The sequence below is a fragment of the Dipodomys spectabilis genome, unplaced genomic scaffold, assembly GCF_019054845.1.
Source record: "Dipodomys spectabilis isolate Male_0828 unplaced genomic scaffold, ASM1905484v1 ptg000001l, whole genome shotgun sequence".
NCBI lineage: Eukaryota > Metazoa > Chordata > Mammalia > Rodentia > Heteromyidae > Dipodomys > Dipodomys spectabilis.
The window spans coordinates 16219637-16243992 of NW_024870678.1; the positions used below are offsets into that span (position 1 = coordinate 16219637).

General features: G+C 38.8%; 1 protein-coding gene across 1 annotated transcript in view; it reads right to left on the bottom strand.

The window, feature by feature from the left end:
- Nucleotides 1-5947: 5947 nt before the first annotated feature.
- The window catches only part of Soga3 (SOGA family member 3), a 34522-nt gene continuing 16113 nt past the window's right edge, over nt 5948-24356 (bottom strand). Inside the window, exons 4-6 of the mRNA XM_042701427.1 lie at nt 12457-12528; nt 7853-9031; nt 5948-6164 (exon numbers count right to left, since the gene is read on the bottom strand). Coding sequence (XP_042557361.1) covers nt 6054-6164; nt 7853-9031; nt 12457-12528 — 1362 coding nt within the window. The 3' untranslated portion in view covers nt 5948-6053. The remainder of the gene's footprint in view (nt 6165-7852; nt 9032-12456; nt 12529-24356) is intronic.

The following is a 24356-nucleotide window of genomic DNA, read 5'->3' on the forward strand; positions in this document are numbered from 1 at the left end:
ACTGGCTACTCATACCTGGCGCCCCCCTCCCATCACCCCTTCACACCCCCACATACCAAAACAACAACAACAACAACAAAAAGCCAGCACATAGAAAGGACTGGAAGGGAAAAGTTTATATAGGTAGGCTTTGATGGGAGTTTGGGAAATGTATCTGTTTCATTTATAGGGCACAGAGTGGGAAAAGGGAGGGAAGATCCAAATGAGAGCCAGTAAGAGTGGGTGCTAGATTTTTAGACACTTGAAACTCAAATGAAAAGAATGTGGTGTTTATTTGTGAGTTTACAATAAAAGATTGAGAGATAAGGGTACAAAAAAAGAGAGGTACAAAGCTGCAATGAATACTAATTAGTATATTCTATCAACTATGCTAATAATTTGAAGGAAACAATTTTAAAAAGAGAAAATTGAAAGAGGATGAGTACAATCAACATAAACTGTATATATCTATGAATATAGAACAATGAAACCTGTTGAAATTGTTGGAAGTGGGAACAAAGGAGAGTAGAAGATGAGGAGAAATTGACTGAAATTCCTCTCCTTGTATATCTAATATAAAATAATATGGAAAATAAAAAAGCAACATTTCTGATCTAAGTTTTAAATGTCTAGAGAGGAATTTGGGTTAGACAACATTGCAAAAAAGTGCTAAGGCATAAGTCAATAAAACTATATGACCGATTTTGAAAAGGCTGAACAAATGCTTAAAAAAGCTTAAAAGAATAAAGAGATTATATATTCTTATAGTGAATTTTTGAATGTCACGAAAGCGTATGTCTTTTTCATATGTTGGGTTTGGTCTCTACTTTGAAACACAGCTACAAGAAAACACGGACAGCTATGAACTAAAAACCGTTTATACTTGTTCATGAAACTAGATAATTGAGACTACAGATTTAAATTTACTAAACATAAATGTCTGAGATATATAAAAAAAATTAGGGCCCTTCAGGACAACACAGCCTGGTGCTGATTGCTAGGTATTTTTTTATTTCAAAATTTGCTACTTGTATTCTTTTGTTCCAGCGGATTTTAACAGGACTTCTCTGAAAAGGTAACCTTGAAGTGTCTAAAAAATTATCCACATCTCAGCTACAGATTAGAACTGCTAATAAATAAACACTGCTTTGAATAGGTAGAACATGGACTCATAGATATTTGTTCAGTAACAGGCAAAGAACCTTTAGAGAGTCTATGATTCTGCATACTTTCAGAGCATTCACCATGGAATAAAAATAAAAGCCACCTCTACTTCCCCTTCCCCTCACTGAGTAACCCAAAAGCACAGCTCGGAAGTATCTGAGATGCAGCAGCATCTGGGATGCTACTGTAGTGTTCCTTAAGGAACTGCTAAGTGTTCCCTCTCATGCTTAGGCCACCAAGCATTCTTACTTTGCAAGAGTTACTCTCTGAGAAGTACAAGTTGTCATGTCGAAAACGAGCTTTACAACGTTGGTGGGGGGGGGAGGATTGAGGGGGGGGGGAAGGAGGCTGGGAAGGGATGTGAAGGGTAAACAAAGGAGGAGGCTGCAATGCTTGATAAGAAATGTATGCATTATCCTGCCCATGTAATTGTAACCCCTCTGTACAGTATATTCACAAAAAAAATAAAATAAAATTTAAAAAAAAAAAAGAAAAAAAAGTTACTCTCTGAAACGCTACAAGTAGGCTAATGAGAATATGAAGATATAGTCATAAAATATTAAGTTGTTATCAAAATGTATATGCAATTACCCCATCTATGATAAACCAGATCAAAATTCCAAGCAGATTCAAACTGTGCTATAACTGAAGGTAAAACAGCTAAGTTTCCATGTATACTTAAAAAAATTATACCAAATCCTGTTACTTTAGTAAACTTTTCTTACTTTACTTACTTACTTACGTAAACTTTTCTTACATTGTAACACTATCCTCTACCGGTTTCTGTGGATATTTGGAGTGAAGACTAAGCTACCAAGCTGACATTCCAAACTTTGCTGGCAGCTGCTTAAATAATCACACCCCACTTTGCCATAAAATTGAAGACTGGGGAATTTAAGCCAATACACATTCCAGGCTCAGCTTTGAATTTTCCTTTTTGTTAAAAGTTTCAGTATTTTACACTTAAAAATAACCAACAGAATCCCTCCCTTTTTTCTTAAATCCAGGCTAATTTAACAAAGACATGTTTCCTATGCCCAATAATGTGCAATGCAAGAGAGTTTTCTATAATAAGATTTGCTTTTTTGTGAGTTTATTTCCAGCGTGGTGTTTAAATCACCATAGCTTCAAAGGGTTTTTGGTTTGTTTTGTTTTTGATTTTTTTTTTTGCTTTCTTGATGAATTAAAGCTACCCGAGTGTTCTTTTAAAACTAGCTAAATAAAACAAAAGCAATACAAACAACAGAGTCAATGGGGAGAGAGGGGAAAGAAAGGCTAGATTTCTCTTTGGATGTCTTGGACACAGCCTGTTACATTCTCAGTTCGAGGTTTTGTGGTATGAGAGTTGTATCGTAGCTGCTGAGGGCCCACAGGACAGACTCAAGGAACAGAGGGCAATTAGTCAGGGAAAAGGTTATTTCATGCCTATTGACAGTTTGCTGAAATGACCTTTTACCCACTGGGCTCCAGCACGTTCCAGAGGTACAGGCAGGTCTGAGCACCCTGACCTGCAAGCATGTATTTTTATAGACCACAGTAGGAGAGAGAGAGAGAGACAGAGACGGGGGGGGGGGGGGCCACAGAGACAGAGACAGTCAGAGACAGAGAGACAGAGAGAGACAGAGACAGAAACAGAGACAGAGACAGAGACAGAGAGAGACAGAGACAGAGACAGACAGACAGACAGAGTCTGTACATGTAGGAAATTGGCTACTCAATGGATAAATGGACAGGACCAAGTTGTAGGAACAAACCCTTCCTTACAATTGAATGGAACACATGTTGCCTCACGAAATTTGGAGCTGTCAGAGGCCTCCTAAGTCTGCGAGCAGCCGTCAGGTCAGATGCGCGCAGCCTACATTCTCCTCCCAAGTATTGTATACGGTTCTCCATTTGTAGGTCTGGATGAGGTTTTAAAATTCTCCTTAAATTCTATAACATCAATGCCTTAGAACTCACAAGTAAGGTTAGCACATCTGTTGTCAGGATGACAAGAGCTGACTTTCAAGAAGATCTGACGATGAGGCTGGTGTTTGATTAGTCTACACACTGCTTCTTCCTTACTAGGCCATAGGTCATGCTAAAGTGTATCACTCTGGTACATATTTGGGTCTCTGTGAAGAATGCCTATGCAAGTTATTGTAATAGAATATTGGATCCTCATCAGGCTTTAATTCATTATGCCCCGACACCTGTACCTCTGAGTGTGCCTGACCCTGTATTCACAACTCTCCATCTTGTCTTTCCTTTCTCTTATTATTCTGATCTACTCAAACCTAGACAAGTGATGATCAAATAGTGGCTCTGCTGTAATCCTACCTACTTAGGAGATGGAAATTTGAAGGACCATGTTTCAAGACCAGCCTTAGCAGAAAACTTAAGACTGCTATCTATCTCAGCTAGTAACTAGCTTCTGCCATGTACACCTGGCATACTCACTACAGAAGAAGTTAAGATTAGGAAGACTGCTTTCAGATCAGCCCTAGCAAAATAGTTTGCAAGACTCCATCCTAACCTAAAATGCTGAGTATGGTGGTGAACACATGTCTTTTCAGTTACAACAGAAAACACAAATAAGAGACTTGCAGTTCAGGTCAGCTTGTGTACAAAAGCAAGACTCTATCTTAAAAGTAACAAGAATAAGGAGGCATGGCTCAAATAGTAGATTGCCATCTATTATAAAAACCCTGAGTTCAAACCCCATAACTACCAACAAGGAAAAAAAGAAAAGAAAAAGCAAACACATCCCAAGCTAAAGGCTTGGGGCATACTCCAAACCAAGATAAACAAACACTATGTTTGATACTAACACTCTCATTTTTCAACTGCTATGAATTTTTTAAAACTAATTCTCAAAGAGAAATGGATTTGTAAGAAAGATAAGGCTATATATGTATCAGTGTTCTGCATATTACATTTCTGGAATTCAAAAGACCATTACAACAGGGGACCGGTGGCTCACACCTATAATCCTAGCTACTCAGGAGGCTGAGATCTAAGGATTGTGGTTCAAAGCCAGCCCAGGCAGAAAAGTCTGTGAGACTCTTATCTCCAATGAACCGCTAGAAAAACTAAAGTGGTGCTGTGGTTCAAGTGGCAGAACACTTGCCTTGAGCTGAAGAGCTCAGTGACAGTGCCCAGGCCCAGAGTTCAAGCCCCAAGGCCAAAACACAAAACTAACAAACAAACAAAAAGATCATTATTTGCTCCATTGCTTTGTTGTGGTGGTTGTCTTTATATTTTGCTGGTACTGGGGTTTGAACTTAGAACTCAGGTTCTCATGCTTATTGAGCAGGTATGCTTACAGCTGAGCCTCCGGTCTTGCTTTAGGTTTTTGGTGTGTGTGTGTGCATGTGCGTGTGAGCAAGTGTGTGTGTGTGTGTGTGTGTGTGTGTGTGTGTGTGTGTGTGTGTGTGTGTGTGCCAGTCCTGGGTCTTGAACTCAGGAACTGGGTGCTGTCCCTGAGTTTTTGCTCAAGGCTCATGCTCTACCACTTGAGCCACAGCCCCACTTCCAGCTTTTGGTGGTTAACTGGAGATAAGAGTCCCATAGACTTCACTGCTGAACCTGGCTCTGAGTCTGATCCTCAGAACTCAGCCTCCTGATTAATTTGGATTACATACATGAGCCACAAGCAGTTGGCTTTTGTTCCTATTTTGAGATGAGGTCTTTCCTCCCTCCTGCCTTGGTACATGCAATTCACCTATATTAAACTCCACCTATATTAAAGCCACAGCATCAAGTTCTTCATTAAGAAGGAATCTTCTGAACTTTTTTCTTCCTGAGATGTCCTTGAAATTTGATCCTAACACTCTCAGACTCTCAAGTAACAAGGATTAGAGGTGTAAAGCACCAGTACTTGGCTCCAATACCAACTTTAGTGAAAAAGCAAATGTCTTCTATGTACTATGGTTTTTGCTGAGCCCAAGATACTTCTTTATTACCGATTTTTTGATATGTGCTAACCAAAACATCTGAGAATCACAAGCATATGACTACAGTGCTGTGATTTCTCAATCTTGAGTGGCACAGGTGATTCCATGTTTCTGCTGGGTAAAATACCAACAAGACAGACAGAAGAGCTTTAGATATATATAGTATCTGCTCAGGCTGCTTCAGTTGTGAGATGACAGAGAAGTAACTCCCTCTAAAACTAGGCTTCTGGTTTGGCCTATGATTTCAAGAAATTCTAGAGACTACTGTTTTCTCTGCTTGAGATGTTTTAAGAACCACATTTCTAGCATTTTTCTTGCTCTGAAGGCAGTTCTGAGGGGCAGACTATTAAGGAGGATAGAACGCCATATAATAAACTGCATCACATAGTAAGTAAATGCAGAAAGAGCTGGCTTGATGAGAAGCTGGTTAACTAAAATAGCATGATTTAAAGCCTGATCCACACTCAGGCTTCTAAACACACGTCTACAGAGAGAACAGAGAGAACATTTTGGTTGGCTTCCATGAGGGCCACATTGCATTTATTCATGTATTTTTGACAGATAACCATTGGATGTTAAACTTATCTTGTTGGTAATGTATAAATCTATATCATGAATAGCAAAGATACATATATCTAGATTTATAAAGGAAAGGTATAAACTATTCATTAATAGTCTGCAAGTATTTATTAATACAAGTGCAAACGAAGATTTAAAGAAAGAAGCAAAAATTAAAATACATAACAAAGACAGTCACATTTTCCTACCTGAAATATTTTCATGCTCAGGCTTCTTATTAAATTTGGTTGTGGTAAGATGAGTTGTGACTTTTTTTTTTTACAGAAATAAGCAGTCTTCAGTGTTTTTAAAGCATTGATTACTACAGAAATTATACTTCTTTTACTTCTGGTCTTGAAGGATGAACAAAATAAAACAAACTGAAAACACTACAATGAATGGTAAATGATGAAAGATTTACAGTACAAAAAACAGCGTAAAAAGGAAGACAAGTTTAAATATTGTTGTGTACGAAAGCGATGAAAATAATACAAGAATGAGAATAAGCAAAATGATAGGCTGGAACATCTGGGAAGGTAAATGCAAAGACAAAGAGAAGAGTTAATTAATAATAATTTTTGACACATATTCACATCACCTAATCTATTTATTTAATTTAAAATCAGGATTATTCCCTGAAGCCTTTATTAACAAAAATCTGAATCTAGTACACAGTTCATCCATTCTGATTTTTATTTTTTCCCCTTGAGGGCATAATTAAAACACACACACACACATGCTCAGAATACTAATAAGAAAACTGCAATCATTTACTATAATAGAAAAACTTCAACATTTCAAAATCCAATATGTTCCATCATAAAACTTTTTCTTTTCATAGCAAAGCAGAGCAACATGCAAGATAAATAAGCAATGAGCTAGCAGTTTTGCTAGTTGTGAGTCTAAAAGACAGGTAGTCTAATGTCATGCTTCTGTGCATAAACTGAATCTTAAGTATAAATGTTTTGCCAGTCGCCCATGGCTCACGTCTGTAATTCCACCTACTCAGGAAACTGAGATCTGAAGATCATTGTTTCAAGCCAGCCCGGGGCAGACAAGTCATGGGGACTCTTATTTCCAGTTAGCCAGCAAAAAGCCAGGAGTGGAGGCGTGGCTCATGTGGTACAGTGCCAGCCAAAAAGCCAAGCGAGAGTGCAAGGTCCTGAGGTTAAACCCCAGTGCCAAAATATTAGTCTTGCGTGTCTTAAAAGCCATGCAAGCTGTTGTACTTCAGTGGGTTCTCCATTGGGTTAGACACCAGGCTTGCCACAAAAGACAGCCTTGCCTTTTGTTTCATAAATGTTGATGAATTTTGGTAAACAGTCTTTCAGAGGCCACCATACCTGGTGAGTGGCCCAGTTCCATTCATCCGGTGTGCCTCTACAGGTCAGGATGGAGGAAAAATGGTGATTTCCCCTGGTCTGAAATGCACTATTACTAAGTCTGTGGGTTGGTGTTTTCTTAAAAAGTTATGGTGTGACACTCTTTTACCAGTCATGAGATTTTCCACTACAGAACGGTCAGTGACTTTTCTCTTGTTACTTTAACTTAAGGAAGAGAGGTAGCTTGCATGTTGTGTGTTTTTGATATAGATTTACGCACAGATCATGTCTCTTTGATACTATTGTCTACATTTTTCAGTAAGTATCCGTTGGTCGTGTTTCTTTATTTAGTACAGCTGAAGCTCAATTTGGATCTTGGCTCAAAAATCTCAAGTGAACACACTTGAAGATTGCTATTAAAGACTTTTTTTTGGGGGGGGGGCGGAGAGGGGGACAGGCCAATCTGCAAAAGTAGATTTCTTAAGATAATAACATACAATGAAAAAAAGAGATAAATCCCTTAATCTTTGCATAGAAAAACAGAGGGTTGAGGGGTTCAATTTTTTTTTGTCCTTAAAAGAAATAAGGGGGAGAGAGGTAGAAATGAGTGGTTGCAGGGGCGTTGGGAAACCCAACACAGACAGACAGACAGACAGACACACACACACTCAGGTGTGAAGTATTCTGGTGTGAAGGATTGTGGTGGAAAGAACACAGAAGCCCTAGCGGGGCGCTTGGATCCCCAGCAAGGCTGAGGGTCCGGAGGGGGACGGGGAGGGAGGCCCTTCCCTAGGGCGGGGATGGGAACTCCAGACGTGGAGACGCCCCCCGAGGGACTGCAGCTCCGCGGGCCAGCCTCGCCATCGCCGTGGCGCGCAAAAGGCAGAACTGTACCTGACTCACGGATATGGGCTCCTCGGGGCCGCGCTCGTCGGCGGACTTGGGCACCTCGAGGCGGTCGATGAAGGTCTGCAGCTCCTTGCGGAAGGCCTTCATCTGCGCGTTGATCCGGTAGAGCAGCTCGTGCTCGCGGATGCGGCTGCCGTCGTCCTCCTCCTCCATCAGTCCGAACAGGTCCCCGTTGGCCACGTAGATGCGCGCCTCGGTGATGATGGTGCTCGTGTCGGCGATGAGCCGGTCGATGGTTTTGCCCAGGCGTTCGGCCTCGGAGCGGATGTCCTTCATCTGCTGCCGATCGGAGAAGCTCTTGGGCCAGGCGCCGGGCGCGGGGTAGAAGGAGCGGGTAGGGGTGAGGCAGCGGATGTTGCGCACCTCCTCCGAGTCGCTCTCGCCCCCGATGGGCCCCTCGCGCTTGCGGTGCGGCGGGCGGGAGTCGTCGTCGCTCTCCTTCTTGCCCGCGTCGCTCTCGGCGTCGCTGTCGCGGGGGCTGCCGCGGATGCCCAGGTGCGAGGCCAGGTCGTAGCGCTGCATGTTGGACATGAGCACGCGGTTCTCGTACTGCAGCTGCATGACCTTGCCGCTGAGCTCGTTGATCTGCAGGCGCGCCGCCTTCAGCTCCTCCTGCAGCGCCTCGCTCTTGGCGCTGTTGTCGTGGTGCCGCGCGCTGTCGTGGCTGCCGGACTTGTACTTGTACTTGTTCAGCTCGGCCGTGATGCGCTTGTTCTGCTCCTCCAGGTCGGCCACGTTCCGGCGCAGCAGCTCTGTCTCGTCCTCCACCAGCTGCAGGTGCTGCCGCAGCTCCGACAGCGACTCGCTCTGCTCCCTCATCAGAGGGTTGGCCGAGCCGTTGAAGTCATCGCCCCGCAGGTCGTCCAGCTCGGCCTTCAGCCCTCGGTTCTCCACCTCCAGTTCCACGATTTTCCGGCCCAGGATGTTGGCTTCTTCCTCCACCAACCTCAGCCGTAGTTTGAGCTCGGCCTCTCTGGTGCTGGGAGGTCCCCCGGCCTCCCCTTTGGGCAGAGGGCTGTCCAGATCGCCGTAAAAAGATCTGTACTTCTGCAGCTCGTGTTCGAATCTGTCCTTTTCTTTATCAATCTTGGCCATTTTCTTTCGCATCAAAGCAGCTTCTTCCTTCACGAACTGCAGCTGGCATTTCAGATCTTCATTGTCCTCCTCAAAAAGGGGAAATAAAGGGTAGGAGGTCATTGTTATGGAAATGAACACCACTAAGAAAAAAGAGACACCTGCAGAAAAAAAAAAAAAAAAACCGGCATTTCTTTTTCTGGTCCTTAAGATTTCACCGCACACGGAGAAGTAGATGTTGTGTATTTTCTCCAAATCACTTACATTCTTTGGCCAACAAGACATTACATCCCGGAAACAAAAGGAAAAAGAATATGAAAAGGAAAAAAAAAACACTTCAGCAATCACTATTCAGAGATTATTTTATGTTATAATCATGTATAAATGTTTGGTGGTCATTTTGACAGTGTTGCTTTTGTTTTGTTTTCAAATGATGTAAATTCCCCTAATTGTAATAAACATGAAATCTAGTACTGTAAGGAAGATGATTAGAATGCATTTACTCGACATTAATGTTCTCACAACGATGAACAACTTTAATACTCAAAATAAACTTGTAAGTAGGTTATACAGCTCCAGTTTGAAGCTGTTCAGTGACTTGTTCAAAGTTACATAGCAAAAAAAAGTCACATAGCTAATAAGTGGGAGAGAAAAAAGGATAAAATTTGAATTCATCCCATCGGAAACTAAGGCTCTTGATCACTCTGCTATACAAGGAATAATCTTCCTCTGTGGTCAGAGAAAATTGTTTTACAGTTCATTAATAGGGAAATGAAACATCCAAGGAGCAACTGGTACGTTTTCCATTACTCATGACTTCTAAAAGAGGATGCACTACCATCAGTGTGAAATTCTTCTTGGAGAAAGGATAATGGAGTAGACATGGTAGAAAGTCCTGTCCTTCATGTTTAACACAGTCGGCAACTCCTAGTCATTAACTACAATGATGAATCTAAAGAAAAAAATGAAAATATTTCTCTCTGAGAGCTTTTGTAGAAGCACATTAACTATGTCCCAGACTACATTTCCCAAGGGCAATTACTCAACTTCTGTTTTGAGTCTGTACTTTGGGGCATGTAACTTCTGTGGACTTTGGCTCCCTTGTTTTTACTTACTTTGCATTTATTTATTTATTTATTATTTTGCAGGGTATAAGCTAGCGTCTTGTACATACTCAACAAACTATCATGAACTGAAGCTTTTCTCTTAAAAACAGAAACAAACAAACAAAAATAACGGACAAAAGTCCTTTCCTTATCTAGCTCTGAGTTATCTTGTGTTTGAGAAACATTCTAACAATGAAGTAGAAGACAGTGAGGAGAAAAATGAGTTTCTGCCACAAGTGTGATTCAGAACCTATGAGACAGAAGTAATGAGGAACAGGGCACAAATGTCCTGTCCCTCCATCTATTAATGGAGAGTTGCTGGATAGATAGAGCCCACAAGCTACATTCCTTCTTTCATGAAATACTTCTATCAACTACTCGAATAAGTGATTTATTTTTCCTTTTACAGAGAGGAGGTGTTGCTTAACACAGCAGAAAGCAAATTAGTAAGTGACAGAGCACAATCTGAATTCAGGTTGATTCCAAAGCTCATGTTCTGTGTACTGCACACATTGCCCCTACAACTGAAGTAGGAAAAAACCCAGAGCAATGGGTTAATAGACTGTATCCTTTCTCCCTAGAACTGCACTCACAGGAAAGAAGGAAACACTGCAGAGATTTTTTTTTAAAAGACAACAAAAAGCACTTCAGTAGTACATACAAAGGAGGGAAAAGGGAGTAGATCATAGGAAGACATACAAAGGAGGGAAAAGGGTGTAGATCATAGGAAGATTTGTTATTAGATTCTCAGAGATGGAAAGTGCCCTGCAAAAGACACAGGAACCAGGAAATATAATGGTTAAGATTATATCCACCAAGGGACCACAGATAACCCTGATTCTCTAAATTTAGTTGTCTCACTGGGCTGTATTGCTAATAGCAGGGACAGAGAACAAATAGGATTGGGTTTGGGGTAAAAGATACGGGGTTTAGGTTTTTAAAATGTTGCCCTTAAAATGGAGGAATGGAGTGGAAGCATCTAGTAAGAAGCATGTCCAACCTAGGAGTCAACATAATGAAGATTATATCTTAAGGCATGAAGAAAACTCAGATATGCAGAGTACATGGGAATGAGATTCTTTTATGTGATGGGGAAAGCCATGGTAGTAGTTGCAGAGATGACTAAAGAGAAGTAAAGATTGTGTGGAGAGTGTAAGGTCACATAAGGCTACTAATTAGAAACAATATGTGAACTAGTAATGGCCAACCATAAAATATGATTTTATGTTAGAAAGAATAAGTAGATTGAGTGTTATTGTAATAAATGTAATGTTTCCACCACCAAAAAAAAAAAGCTGGAATGTTCTCATTTGCTACAGTTTGAATCGAATATACTACAGTTTGAGTCTAACTAAAACAGTAGTGGTGAAATACAAGCTGAGGAGTGGAGCAGAATTACACTGGGCATATTAAGCAAATAAAAGAGAAAATCCCTGACTTGTGTATGTATAAGCTCTCCTCATCAGATGCATGAAAACATGAAGGTTATTTTCAGGCTTGGGCAGAGTTTGCATGTAATAAAGGAGAATATGTAGCAAGATGATGATGGCACAGAAATTTATTTTACTTATTTGAAATGACATCTTTTCAAGATACAAACTATGTATACCAACTTGCTTTGCATCTTTATCTTAAAAAGAAAAACTGGCTACATTTGAAGCTAAGCAGGGAAGCATAACTGTTGGGGGGAGGAAAAAAAAGAAGAGAAAGTAATGGAAAGTGCCTGGTCCAATAAACCACCAGAAAAACAGAAGTAGCGCCTTGGCTCAAGTGGTAGAGTGCTAGCCTTGAGCTGAAGAGCTCAGGGACAGCGCTCAGGCACAGAGTTCAAGCCCCACAACAGACAAAAAGAAAAAGAAAAAAAGAAAAAGTCCTTTCTCTCCCAAGTGAATGCTTACCTACAAGTTGACTATATATATAAACATATAGAGGAACTACTTTTTTTATCGTGAGAATGGTTCTAATGATTTTAATAATTTCATGGTGAATACTGTTGTTACTTTTTTCTTCTGCTTCTTTTTTTCCCTTCTCTCTCCTTCTGCCCCTTTCCTACATTTCCTTATTCACTTTGCCAGTATTATAAGAACAATAATTGCATTGGCCCCCCATTAATTATGGAAAGATATTTGTACCCTGGTTAGAGTTCTCTAATATGGCAACACATAAAGTACTAATGACATGTTGCTGTATGCTTACAGCATGAAAGCCATTATGACAGGGATGCTAATGTGGCTTTAAAAGCAAATATACTGAATACTTCATCCTACCTGAGCCTACAGCTACATAATTGTTATGCATAATTTCACTGTTTTACATAAGTCTACTTGGTCATTACATCTATTTATGAATGTAGCTTCTTACATATTCAGAAGTGCTTGATGTTCTAGCTGAAATTTTATTTCCACATACCTCTGTGGGAGTCTGTTGAGTCTTTTTCTCAGATTTTGGCAAGTCTTTGCTTCCTCTTCTTTTTAAGGATAACTGAAACAAAGCATGAACATGTTTAGTTTGATAAACTATCATTTTAATTCAATTTTATGTTGCAAGTGTCCTTATTACAAATGGGAAAACCAATACAAACAAAAAGAATTAGCACACTAATCATAATCAAACTGCATAGATTCAGATTTTCATTTCAAAGTAGAATATGCATCACAGTAGTATGTATCTGACAAGTATCTCATGAATTCAAGAAAATGCAGAAAAACACCTCATTAAAAAAGGGTGTCTGGCTGGGCTCCAGTGGCTAATATCTGTATTCCTAGCTCCCCAGGGGGCTGAGATCTGAGGATCCTGCCAGCTCAAGCAGTAAAGTCATTGAGATTCTCATCTCCAATAAACTATTCAGAAAACTCTTTATGTGGCTCTGTGACTCAAAGTTATAGAACACTAGCCTTGGGTGAAAAAGTTCAGGGACAGAGCCCAGGTCCTGTGTTCAAGCCCCATAAGAAACAAAATTTAAAAAAAAAAAAAAAAAGATGCTTAGCCGGGCGCTGGTGGCTCACGCCTATAATCCTAGCTACTCAGGAGGCTGAGATCTGAGGATCGCGGTTCAAAGCCAGCCCAGGCAGGAGAGACCGTGAGACTCCTATCTCCAATAAACCACCAGAAAACCGGAAGTGGCACTGTAGCTCAAGTGGTAGAGCGCTCGCCTTGAGCTGAAGAGCTGAGGGACAGCGCCCAGGCCCAGAGTTCAAGCCCCACGGCCGACAAAAAAAAAAAAAAAGATGCTTAATCACTCAATAGTCTAGTTCAGCTGAAGGCAAATGTTTGTTAGCATTCATGTCATTAAAGAAAAGAGTTCCTATTTATAATGTTGGAGCAAAGTTGCTATATACTTGTAAAAACAAATTTTCAGTATAATTTAAAGAATTTTCATTCTTTCTTGCCACCATCAAACAAACCCCATACACATTCACGTATAATCAGACAGAAAGTGGAAGGGGGGTAGAGGGGAAAGCACAGTATGGATCTCAAAGCACAGCCAGACTGGGAACAGCACCAGCCCATTAGTAGAATGTGGGCTTTCCCCAGGAACACCAGGCCTCTGGATTGTTATGTAAAATCTCTCACATTTTCTTGGCTGATCCTAATTAAGATTCACAAAGACTTTGCAATTTACAGAATGTGAACTGGTGCCAATCTGGTCCATGAACCAGAAGTATATAGAATTCAATCATCACTTCCTTTTCTCACCACAAAGTCATATGAATGACCTTTGAAAATACTAATTACCCATATGTAGGGACATCTACTGTATACCATTTACTGAGCTATACACTCAAAAGTTTGATTCCGTATCGCACCTTCTAGCATGAGGCTCAAATTAGTCATGGGCAAAAAGGAAGCTAAGAATTACAGTGCCAACCAGCCAGTGCCATGCTTGTGGGTATGTGAAGCTAGGTTTTTTTTTTTTTAACTATGGCATCATCCCTGAGAACAATGCTTGCTCTTGTGAGGTGGTAAAAAAATATTTTCTGAACTGATAATAATATAAAATACAAAATTTTAATATTAAAAAAAGAATGACAAATGTAGAGACTGACAGTAAAAGCAAGAAGAGTTTTTCAAAGGGGAGATGAGGCTTCATGAACTTTCAAACACAGAATATCACATTCTTCACATTTCAGTTTCTAACTGATGGAACTCTGCCTTGCCCTCATAATTCAACTTTGCCTCCCTGGCCCACTGATCTTCCCCTCCTCCCCCTTTCTGGGAAGTAGCTTCCATGGAGCAATTACAAACCTATTCCCTTTCCCCCATCCCGAGAAAGTATGTGTTGAACCAGGTGGAACCTTTTTCCACAATGACCTGATTTATTTCATAATCCATAACTTTCTTATTTGACTGTACTTAAACCCTGCACCCCTACTTTCTGTGGCCCTTATATCTCTGACTCTATTCGTTCTTACTTGGTGCCCCTCTTCGGCGATGATTAAAATCTGATCTTATCTGCGGAGGTCTCTGTCTTCTTTCTTTCCTTTATTCCACTTGATCTTCCCAACATTAACTCCTATCCCATATTAAATGATAACAACAAAATTCAGGTACAGAAAGTGGGTGAAATATAATGCTGCAACTGATTTCATTCAGAACAAACTGAAATGACAGAGATGAACAAATCCATATGGGAATTCTTTTCTAGTTCTTTACAGAAAGAAGCTCTGTATATTGCTTGTGCAGTCTTCTCAGAAATGGAAGGTGTGGGGACCAACTTGGCATAACCCAAAGTAATGTAGGAAGCAGTCGTCAAAATCAGTCCCAAGTATACCAAGAACTGTAGAGAACTGAAATCGAGAGCCTGAAAGATTCTAGGTAGAGAATACTTACAAGGAATAGTAAAGTAGTTTTACTAAAAATCTATTGAATCATTTTCTTTTGAGTTCATGATGCTGAATGAATGTAATTAATACCCACTAACGCACCTCATAAAGTACCTGATCCATAGCAGTGGAAACCAATGCAATCTCTGCTTTTTATGGGGTTCTCAGTCCAAGGCACATGGCCTATTCAGTCTTCAGTTCAGTAATGTAATGACACACTGGTAGTGTAAAGACAATTATTATGTGGCATTGACTGAGAAATAGTTCATGACACCTTACATACATTATCTCAACTAATTTTCTAAAAACATCTCTTCTGCTTTACTTTGTAGATACTGAAACTAAAGCTTAGAAATGTAGATTAATAAATTATATACAACAGGTTTTTACTAAGTATGATCATCCAAAGAGCACCATCAAAGTAACTTGGAAAAAAATCAGTTAGAAAAGCAAATTCATGAGATCAGTTGAGCCCACTAAATCAAAAGCTGTAAGGATGAGGCCCCATGGGATATGGCTTGTTGTTAATATTTTTTAAGACAGTATCCTGCTGTCTTAGGCTAGGCTGGAACTGCAATTCTCTTGCCTTTCCTCCAGAACGTTGCGCTAGCAGGGATACTTGCATGGGATTATGGGACACCTCACCAGCTTCTGCATATGATTCTGATGTATTCTGGTCTAAAGTTACCACTTGGTAAATGGAAGATTCAGATCTTGATCCAAGTCTCTTTGATCTTGGCTACCTATTAGACTTCAGGAAATATAAAAAAAAAAAAAAAGGCTTAATCTTAATCTACCCTGGAGTTAATAGAGATATTGAAGCAACTAGGGATGATTTCCAGAATAAATTGGATCTGGTAGATGTGTATCAGGTAATAGACGGTAGAAAGAGTAGACAAGGAATAACAGATCATCTCATGAAAAAAGATCGATTTCTGGGAAACAAAAAAACATAGTACAAATGTAGCAGAGAATGAGGAGCCAAAAGTGACATAAGATTTGTTGGTTTTCTTATGTCACTTAAGGGTATTGAATAAAGTTGCAAATGATCTCATTAAGACCAAATGATTCTGCGGTCAACTAGGATCATTGATGGGTTTTAAGTAAGGAATAATGTAATTAGACTGTCATTGTTCAGAAATAAAAAGACACACAGGTGGCATAAGCTAAAAGGATGACATGAAAGGTTACAGGTAAAACTATGGTCTAGTTCGGAAACAATAGTTTTTTTTTTCCCTCCTTGAACTTCATCCATTTCAATAGATATTTGTTGAGGTCCTGGCATATACATACATATAGATATATAAACGTATATACATATATATGACATAACTATGTAAAATATATAAATATACATATATAACTACATTAAACATGCATGACTAAGAAATATTTTATTCTTTCCCTAAAGAGCTGTTTGTGTTTTTGTTTGTTTTGTTTGTTCTTTTGTGTTTCTTTAGTCGGGAGGCCTGAACTCTGGGCCTGGGTACTGTCCCTCAGCTCTTTAGTGCAAAGCTAGTGCTCTACCACTTGAACCACAGTGCCACTTCCGGCTTTTTCTGCTTATGTGGTGCTGAGGAATTGAATCCAGAGCCTCATGCATGCAAGGCAAGCATTCTACCACTGAGCCACCATCCCAGCCCTGTTTTTGTTTTTGTTTTTAAGTACACAATTAGTTAAAAGAGTAAGAAGAGTTAATTATGGGAAATAAATGAGCAACAAACTAACCATACAGAATAAAGAAAGAAGCTGTTACTACAGATCTGGGGAATTAGAGAAAATCATCCAATGAACTGGCTGATTTTTAAAGGATGTACAAAATGTCAACAAGTAAAACTGAACAAATAGCAAGGGGAAAGACAGATTGGAACGAATGTAAATCGATGCACTAACTTCTGTGGATTAGTGATGGAGAGAAGACTACTGTGGAAATGTGGAAGATGGCATTGAAAGGTAGAGGTCAGAGTTTGAGCTGAGAAGTTTAGACTGTATCCTATAGGCAGCTGAGAAGATGAGACCTCTGAATTAATTTGAGAGAAATGCTTAAATTAGGGCACTCTCCCACCAGATGCATTTTTTTCACTTTTTAAAATATTATCACTCAGGTAGGGTGTTAAACTCAAAGGAAGCTTTATAAAAAAGCTTTTAAGCTGCCTCAAAAGCCTCGTGCCTTTAAGCATCAGCATTAGATTTTCACTAAATAGTTAATCATCTTTTCATATTTAAGTAGGTTTTAAACAAACTTCCTGCCTTCTATGAAACAAAGATGAACGCTTTGCAAAGTGGAGAAAGTTTTAGCAATAATGTCAATCCTAACCGTCTATTGCCCCAAGGATAAAACTGTCTTACTTATTCTGTCATCCTGCCTAAACTTCACCCACCAAATCTGGAAACCTCTTTGAGATGGAAGACTACAATGAAATCTTAGATTTTCATTTTTCGCAGAACAGCCATTTCATAGAGTTTCCAGATAAATATGCTGAAAAGATTTCTTGTCTCTCCACTTAATTCTTGGCATTTCTAGCCTCAGCTTTTCCAAAAGTAGCTATTGTTCTTTTTATCCAATTAAAGATGAGGAATTAGTTTTTTTCCAATCATTATATTTTCATAGCAGTTATATAAAATAGATGGTTTATATTCTGGAAATGTTTTGAAGCTGACATTCTTTCTCAATTGGAATTTTGTCTGCTTCTCCATGTGTACTATCTTTATGTTTTGAGTAATTAAGTAGCAAAAAAGAACCTTCCTAAAATGCTGGAAAAACATGCGAAATCTATAAACATCTGCTGGGTTGATAAAATTAAAGACAGATCTATTTGTATGGTGATTAAATTGTATATTTACTCATTTAGACAAAGAATAAACAACCTGGCTAAGAAATGTGAGAGCCAGCATGCAAATCATAAATTTCCCTTTTTCTGAACTACTAGTTTATACTGTGATTCCAAACGAAGAAATGTGCAAGCTAGGAAACAAGGGTCTGTTTTTTCTGAGCATATCTTCCCTATCGATGACTATATAGATCTGGGGAACTAAGTGCACATACATTACACATACATAGGTCTGGGGAACTAAGTGCACATACATTACACATATGTAATGAGTCTTTGCATTTTCAACAAAAGGGCCAGCAGAAGTGAAACACACATTTATAGGTTCTAATAGTCAATGTGTAAATATCTGTGATTTCAAGGCAACCTTGAGAAGGAAGTCCAGGGATATCTGACTGAAGGTGGAAAGAAGCTAAAAGAGGCAGGAGCTCTGTCTCAATCAGTTCATGGGAAGGCAAGGAGAGACTCCTGTACCTAAAAGAAACTTTTTCTCTCTTATCCTTCAAATTGTATCCTAACAACAGAGAGCTTGGTAGAAGCAGGATAGGTGAGAATATCCAAAGATTCTGCTCAGGAACATAGTGTCCCTTCTCACCCTGAAAGATGACACATGATTTGGGGTCTGGAGAAGGAGAGAGAGTGGTAGAGAGACAGATGAAATTGGATCAGGCCAATCTTGTAGTGGTTATCTATACCGCTCACGGTCAGTGCCATGATTTACTAAGGTACTCAGCCTGGATTCCACAGTGGGTTTTACAAAGAATTGAGCAGGCTTACAAAGTCAGATTCTGATCGGTGTATTTCCCTTTGCCTTTTCCAATGTTTTGACTCCAGAAGGGATTTTTTAAAAAAAAAAATGAATCTGGTTAAAAATAAGTTGTTTTAGCTTATAATTCTATTCTAAATTGAAGATTTTCCGTGTTTTGAAAATAATTTTATTGTTATTATTAAGGCATTGTACAGAAGGGCAGGTAATGAGTGCATTTCTATTTTTGGACAATGTCATCCCTCCCTTTACTTTCCCCCAGTTCAGATGTTCCTTTTAGTATAAAGTAAGCTTGCACCAGAGGTGTGATCTGAGTTAAGCTAAAAAAGTTTGTGTAACATTGAAGCTTATTACTGGGATCAGATCAGCACAATTTTGAAGTATTTTGTGTATTTGAAATTGGTTTTTCTCTTTCATTTTCAGGTAAGCTCCTAGATCTAAGTTTCTGACTTAAACCTATCACTTTTGTTCTTAATTTGAGCTAATCTAGTTCTGTAATTTTCTTAGGCAGGGAAAGAAAATTAACTAATTTTCAATTCTGGCTATCTTTAGTCAGTCAGAATTGAAGGATAAAGGCGTACGCAAACAAAACCCAGAAAATTCTTTTTTTTTTTTTGGTTGGTCGTGGGGCTTGAACTCTGTGCCTGGGCGCTGTCTCTGAGCTCTTCAGTTCAAAGCTAGCACTCTACCACTTGAAACACAGCATCACTTCCGGTTTTCTTGTGGTTTATTGGAGATAAGAGTCTCACAGACTTTCCTGCCCAGGCAGGCTTTGAACCTCAATCCTCGGATCTTAGCCTCCTGAGTAGCTAGGATTACAGGCGTGAGCCACCGGCACCCAGCTTAGCCCAGAAAATTCTTAAATGTAACTTTAGGAGTACATTTTTTCCAAACTTCTATGAATTGTTAAGAAGGCCAAGATTTAGGAAAGAATAAAATGGAGAATGTGGGGGAAAAGCCATCGTTAACTCATCTACTTGCAATAATCAATGTTGGAAAACTTAGGAAAGGAGATTGACTCTTTAAACCTGGAACTTATCCCCAGAAAACAATAATAAATAAAAAGCCATGGGCTTTTCATTCTTGGTGAAGATGGTGATTTTCTGAGGATACTTACAAAGGCAGAGGAGGAATGATGTGTCTGGCACACAGACATCTCTGACATGAGAGCAGAAAATCAAATCTGCAACCCACAACTAACCTCCTCCCAGCCAGCTCAGTTCCTCCTCCATCTCATAAGTACAGGCCCTATTGTAGTCTTCTGAGTTATAAAGGCTGTATTTTTCCCCTTTCTTCAGCAAATGCCTAAAAATTTTCAACTACTGAAAGCAAAAAAAGAAAAACAAAAACCTACTTTTTTTCTGCTCTAAAATTTTTGATCCATTGCAAATTAAAAAATAAAAAACTTGGATTGTGTTCTTTATTGTTTCTTTTTCTAAATAATAGAACAAATACATTTTCCTTTTCTTGGTTCCTGCATCCTTTTCCTGTTTGGTTAGAATAGATACCTACAACAGAAGTCAGATTGATGAGAGCTACAGGAATTTATCATTAGGGAATACTAATGGGTAAACTTTGTTTTTCACCAATGAAATAAAAAGTTATTACTCTTTGTGGGCATTAGAGATGTCTTAGGGCTTACATATAGGGTCTTTTACTTTTAAAACATTTTCTGGTGCTGAATATTACTTTAGAACACCACTGCTCTTTTCCTACTATGACTTGCTAATAGTGCTTACATGTTGTTAAACTGAAACCCACTTTTCATGACTAGCAGACTGAAGTTTACCTAAGCCAGAAATTTGGTAAGTGGATGGTTAAAAACATATGCAGTATTAATACATGTTATTTTTCCTTCGCTGTGGTTACATACTTGACATAGGCAACTTATAGGAGGAAAGATTTATTTTAGCTCAGATTTGAAAAGTTTCTGATCATTATGATGGGGCACAGAGTCGGGGCAGGGATCGTGGCAGAGCAGTTCACATCATGGCAGACAGGAAGCAGGGTAGAGCCACAACAGGAAGAAGCCAAAGTAAGATATATCACCCAAGGTTAAACCTTCATTGATATACTGCTTCCACCCAGGTCCCACCTTTGATAGTTCCATCACTTCACAATATTCTATTCCAGTTTTAAATTAGTCAACGGATTAAATCATTGACTAGATCAGAATCCTCAGGACGTACTTGTCTCTGGAAATACCCTCACAGACACTTGAGGGATGCCATCTCTAACTTCATTAGTTTCTTAATCCAATCAAGCAGAAAATCAAGATTAACCAACTCTCAAGCCCAATGAAGTATTATTCTGCCATTTGAAAGATGAAAGTTTGTCACTTGTGGGAAGTATGGGTGCAAATACACAACAGTATGTACAGTAAAATTAGACTGGAACACAACAACATATTCTCACTTGTGGATGTTAAAAATATTAATCACAAAAATAAAGAGTAGAACAATGGTCACTAGAGGCTAAAAAGGATAGAAGAAAGGGAGTATAGATGTTAGGTAAAGGAACCACAAAACAAGTAGTTCTAGTGTTCTATAGCACACTAGGGCTACTGTGATTTCAAATTCTTTAGTCTTCATTCTCGAATAATTTTAGAAGACATTAAAGGTGTCTAACAAAGAATTGATAATATTTGAGGAGACAGTACTGCTGATTGTCTTGACTTAATCAGTGCACATTGTACCAAATTATGATACTTTCCAGGCACTGGTGGTTTACACCTGTAATCCTAGCTACTCAAGAGGCTGAGATCTGAGGATCACAGTTTGAAGCTAGCCTGGGCAGGAAAGTCCATGAAACTCTTATCTCCAATAAACTACTCAGAAAATGCCAGAAGTAGTGCTGTGGCTCAAGTGGTAGAATGTGCTAACCTTGAGTAAAAGAAACTCAGGGATAGCACTGTGGCCCTGAGTTCAAGCCTGCGACCCAAACCATACTGTACCCTATAAGTAAGTAAAAATACTATGTCAACTAAAAATAAAGAAGACAAAATGTAGAAGAAAACGTTTTTCAATAATGTATCTTGCATCTAGACTTGTATCTACACTAAAAAGAGCCTAAATTGAATTTCACAGAAATATAGGCAAAAATACAAAATTTTTAAAAATGGGTAAAAAAAGAGTAAAAATTGCATAGAAGCAGATGCATAATAAGCATATGAAAAGATGTTTAATACCATTCTAGAAACACAAATTCAGATAACAACATTATATATAATATCCAACAGAAAAGCTATAATAAAAAGTAAGCATTGGCTAGGCTACTACAGATAAATTGGACCTTCTAATCCACTGCTGGGACACACACGGGACACAGTGCGCTGTTTCTTTAACAAGTCAAACATATATATCCACATAAAATTCTGTATGTGTTCATAGCAGCATTAATCATAAAATTGAAAAGTATGCAATGAGCTGGGCACAGGTGGCTCATGTCTATAATCCTAGCTACCCAGGAAGCTGAAATCTGAGGATCACTGTTCAAAGATAGCCTGGACAGAAAAAGTCAGAGAGACTCTTATTTCCAATTAATTTCCCAAAAAGCCAGAAATGGAGATATGGCTCAAGTGGTAGAGCACAAGCTTTCATCATAAAAGTGCAAGGCAGTGCCCAAGCCCTGAATTCAAGCTGCAGAACTAATATAAGTATACACACAGACATATCCCTGAATTCAAGCTGCAGAACTAATATAAGTATACACACAGACATATACATACCACACAAATACACACACACACACACACACACACACACACGGATGCAGTATTCATCATCTAATTAATACATTTAAACAAATGTAGTGTATATAAATTTAACATTATTTAGAAATAAAAAATTCTCATGCAGGGTATAGGAATGAATCTTAAACACTCTAGTCTATGAGAGAAACCAAATTGAAAATTGCCCACCACTGTATAAGATATTTAGAAAATATAAAGCCATTCAGAAAATGGATTCATGGTTGGCTGAGGGTAGGGCTGAGAACAAAATATGGGAACTTGGCATCTTAATCAATTAGATTTTTCATTTAATACATTTATGCTATCAAAACAAAAATAAAACATATGAGGTAGATTTTCTTTTACTTATTTATTTTTATTTTTATTTTTTGGTTGGTCATGGGGCTTGAACTCTGGGCCAGGGTACTGTCCCTGAACTCTTCAGCTCAAGGTGAGCGCTCTACCACTTGAGCCACAATGCCACTTCCAGTTTTCTGGTGGTTAATTGGAGATGAGTCTCACGGACTTTCCTGCCCCAGCTGGCTTTGAACCATAATCCTCAGATCTCAGCCTCCTGAGTAGCTAGGATGACAGGTGTGAGCCAGTGGTACCCTGCCTAAGTGTTTTTTTAAAAATCAGCAATGAAAATAAAAAACTATTTATATTTGAAAATGTTTACTACAACAATCAGAAGACAGCTTTGGAAAGCAATGTATTTTTTAACAAGAACCAAGCTATGGTCTAAAGGGTTAAATTAACTGAAAGAATGTTTAATTCCATATTTCACTTTTGGTTTTAGTATCTAGGAAAATTAAAAATCATAGGTGTTACAAAAAAAAAAACCTTAATGTTAACAGCAACCAAATTAAAAATAGCATAACTGCCTTCAGAATCACTGCAGAACAGAACTAGTCTACTTTGAATTTAGACATTAAAGAATCCAGTAGCTTTATTTTATGTTTGAAAGATGATGTTTTCCATATGTCAGATTCTCCTAAGTACACACACATGGATTAACTGGCTAACCTTCAGTGAAAGTTTTTTCTTTTATGTGCATGTGCAAATGAGGAAGATGATACAACTATGTATCAACGTGGAAGATACTCAGTCTATACTTTAGTGCAGAAATATTGGGCTATCTACTCCCATTGCTATAAACGGTTCTCAGTCAATGTAATGGTAAGAAATATACTTTGTAGCCCGGCACTCGCTGGTGGCTCACGCCTGTAATCCTAGCTACTCAGAAGGCTGAGATCTGAAGATCATGGTTTTCCAAGCAGGAAAGACCAGAAGTGGCGCTGTGGCTCAAGTGGTAGAGTGCTCACCTTGAGCTGAAGAGCTGAGAGATCAGCGCCCAGGCCCAGAGTTCAAGCCCGACTACCGACAAAAAAAAAAAAAAGGAAATATACTTTGTAAAGGAGAGAAAAAAATATCCTTGATTTTTAATGACTGCTTACCCCTATGTTAAGTGACTGGACCACTGAAGCTAACTGATAGGCAGCAAATGAACATAGAACACTGTGAATTTTTTTTATTTTACGAGCTTCTAAGTTGAACATGCTCACTATAAATTACTCGATTAAGTGAAATGTGTAAGTATTAGACAGAAAATGTCAGCAGAGTAGCTAAATGACATCTTCAAATGTCATCTGCTATCTCAATGAGGATTAGTTTAAGTGATCCTAATATGTAAAATATAAATATATAAAATATAAAATAGAATTAGAGCAGAAATATGAAATAGTTGTTTTTCATTGCAGTTCAGTCAAGTTGGAAATCATTAAGATATAATTGAGTTTTTTACTTTAAAAAGGAATCCCAATACTTAGTAAGATGGTGTGCTATATATACTTTCTCAAAAATTACCTAAGTGTGCTGGCGAGGTGGCACAAGTCAGTAACCCTAACACTTAGGAGGCTGAGACAGTATGATTAGAAGTTCAGTGCCATTCTGGGCTACACAATGAGCCTGAGTTAAAAGTGAGAGCCTGTCTCAATATTAAATAAAATTAAATTTAAAAAAAAAAAAGAAAAAAAATAAGGGGCTTGGCTGGGTGGCTCATTCGGTAAAGCTGTAGGCCAATGAGACAAAGTATCAGGTACCAGGTGAGTCCCGGTCTCAGACCAAAAAAACAAAAAAAGAAAAAGAAAAAGGAAAAG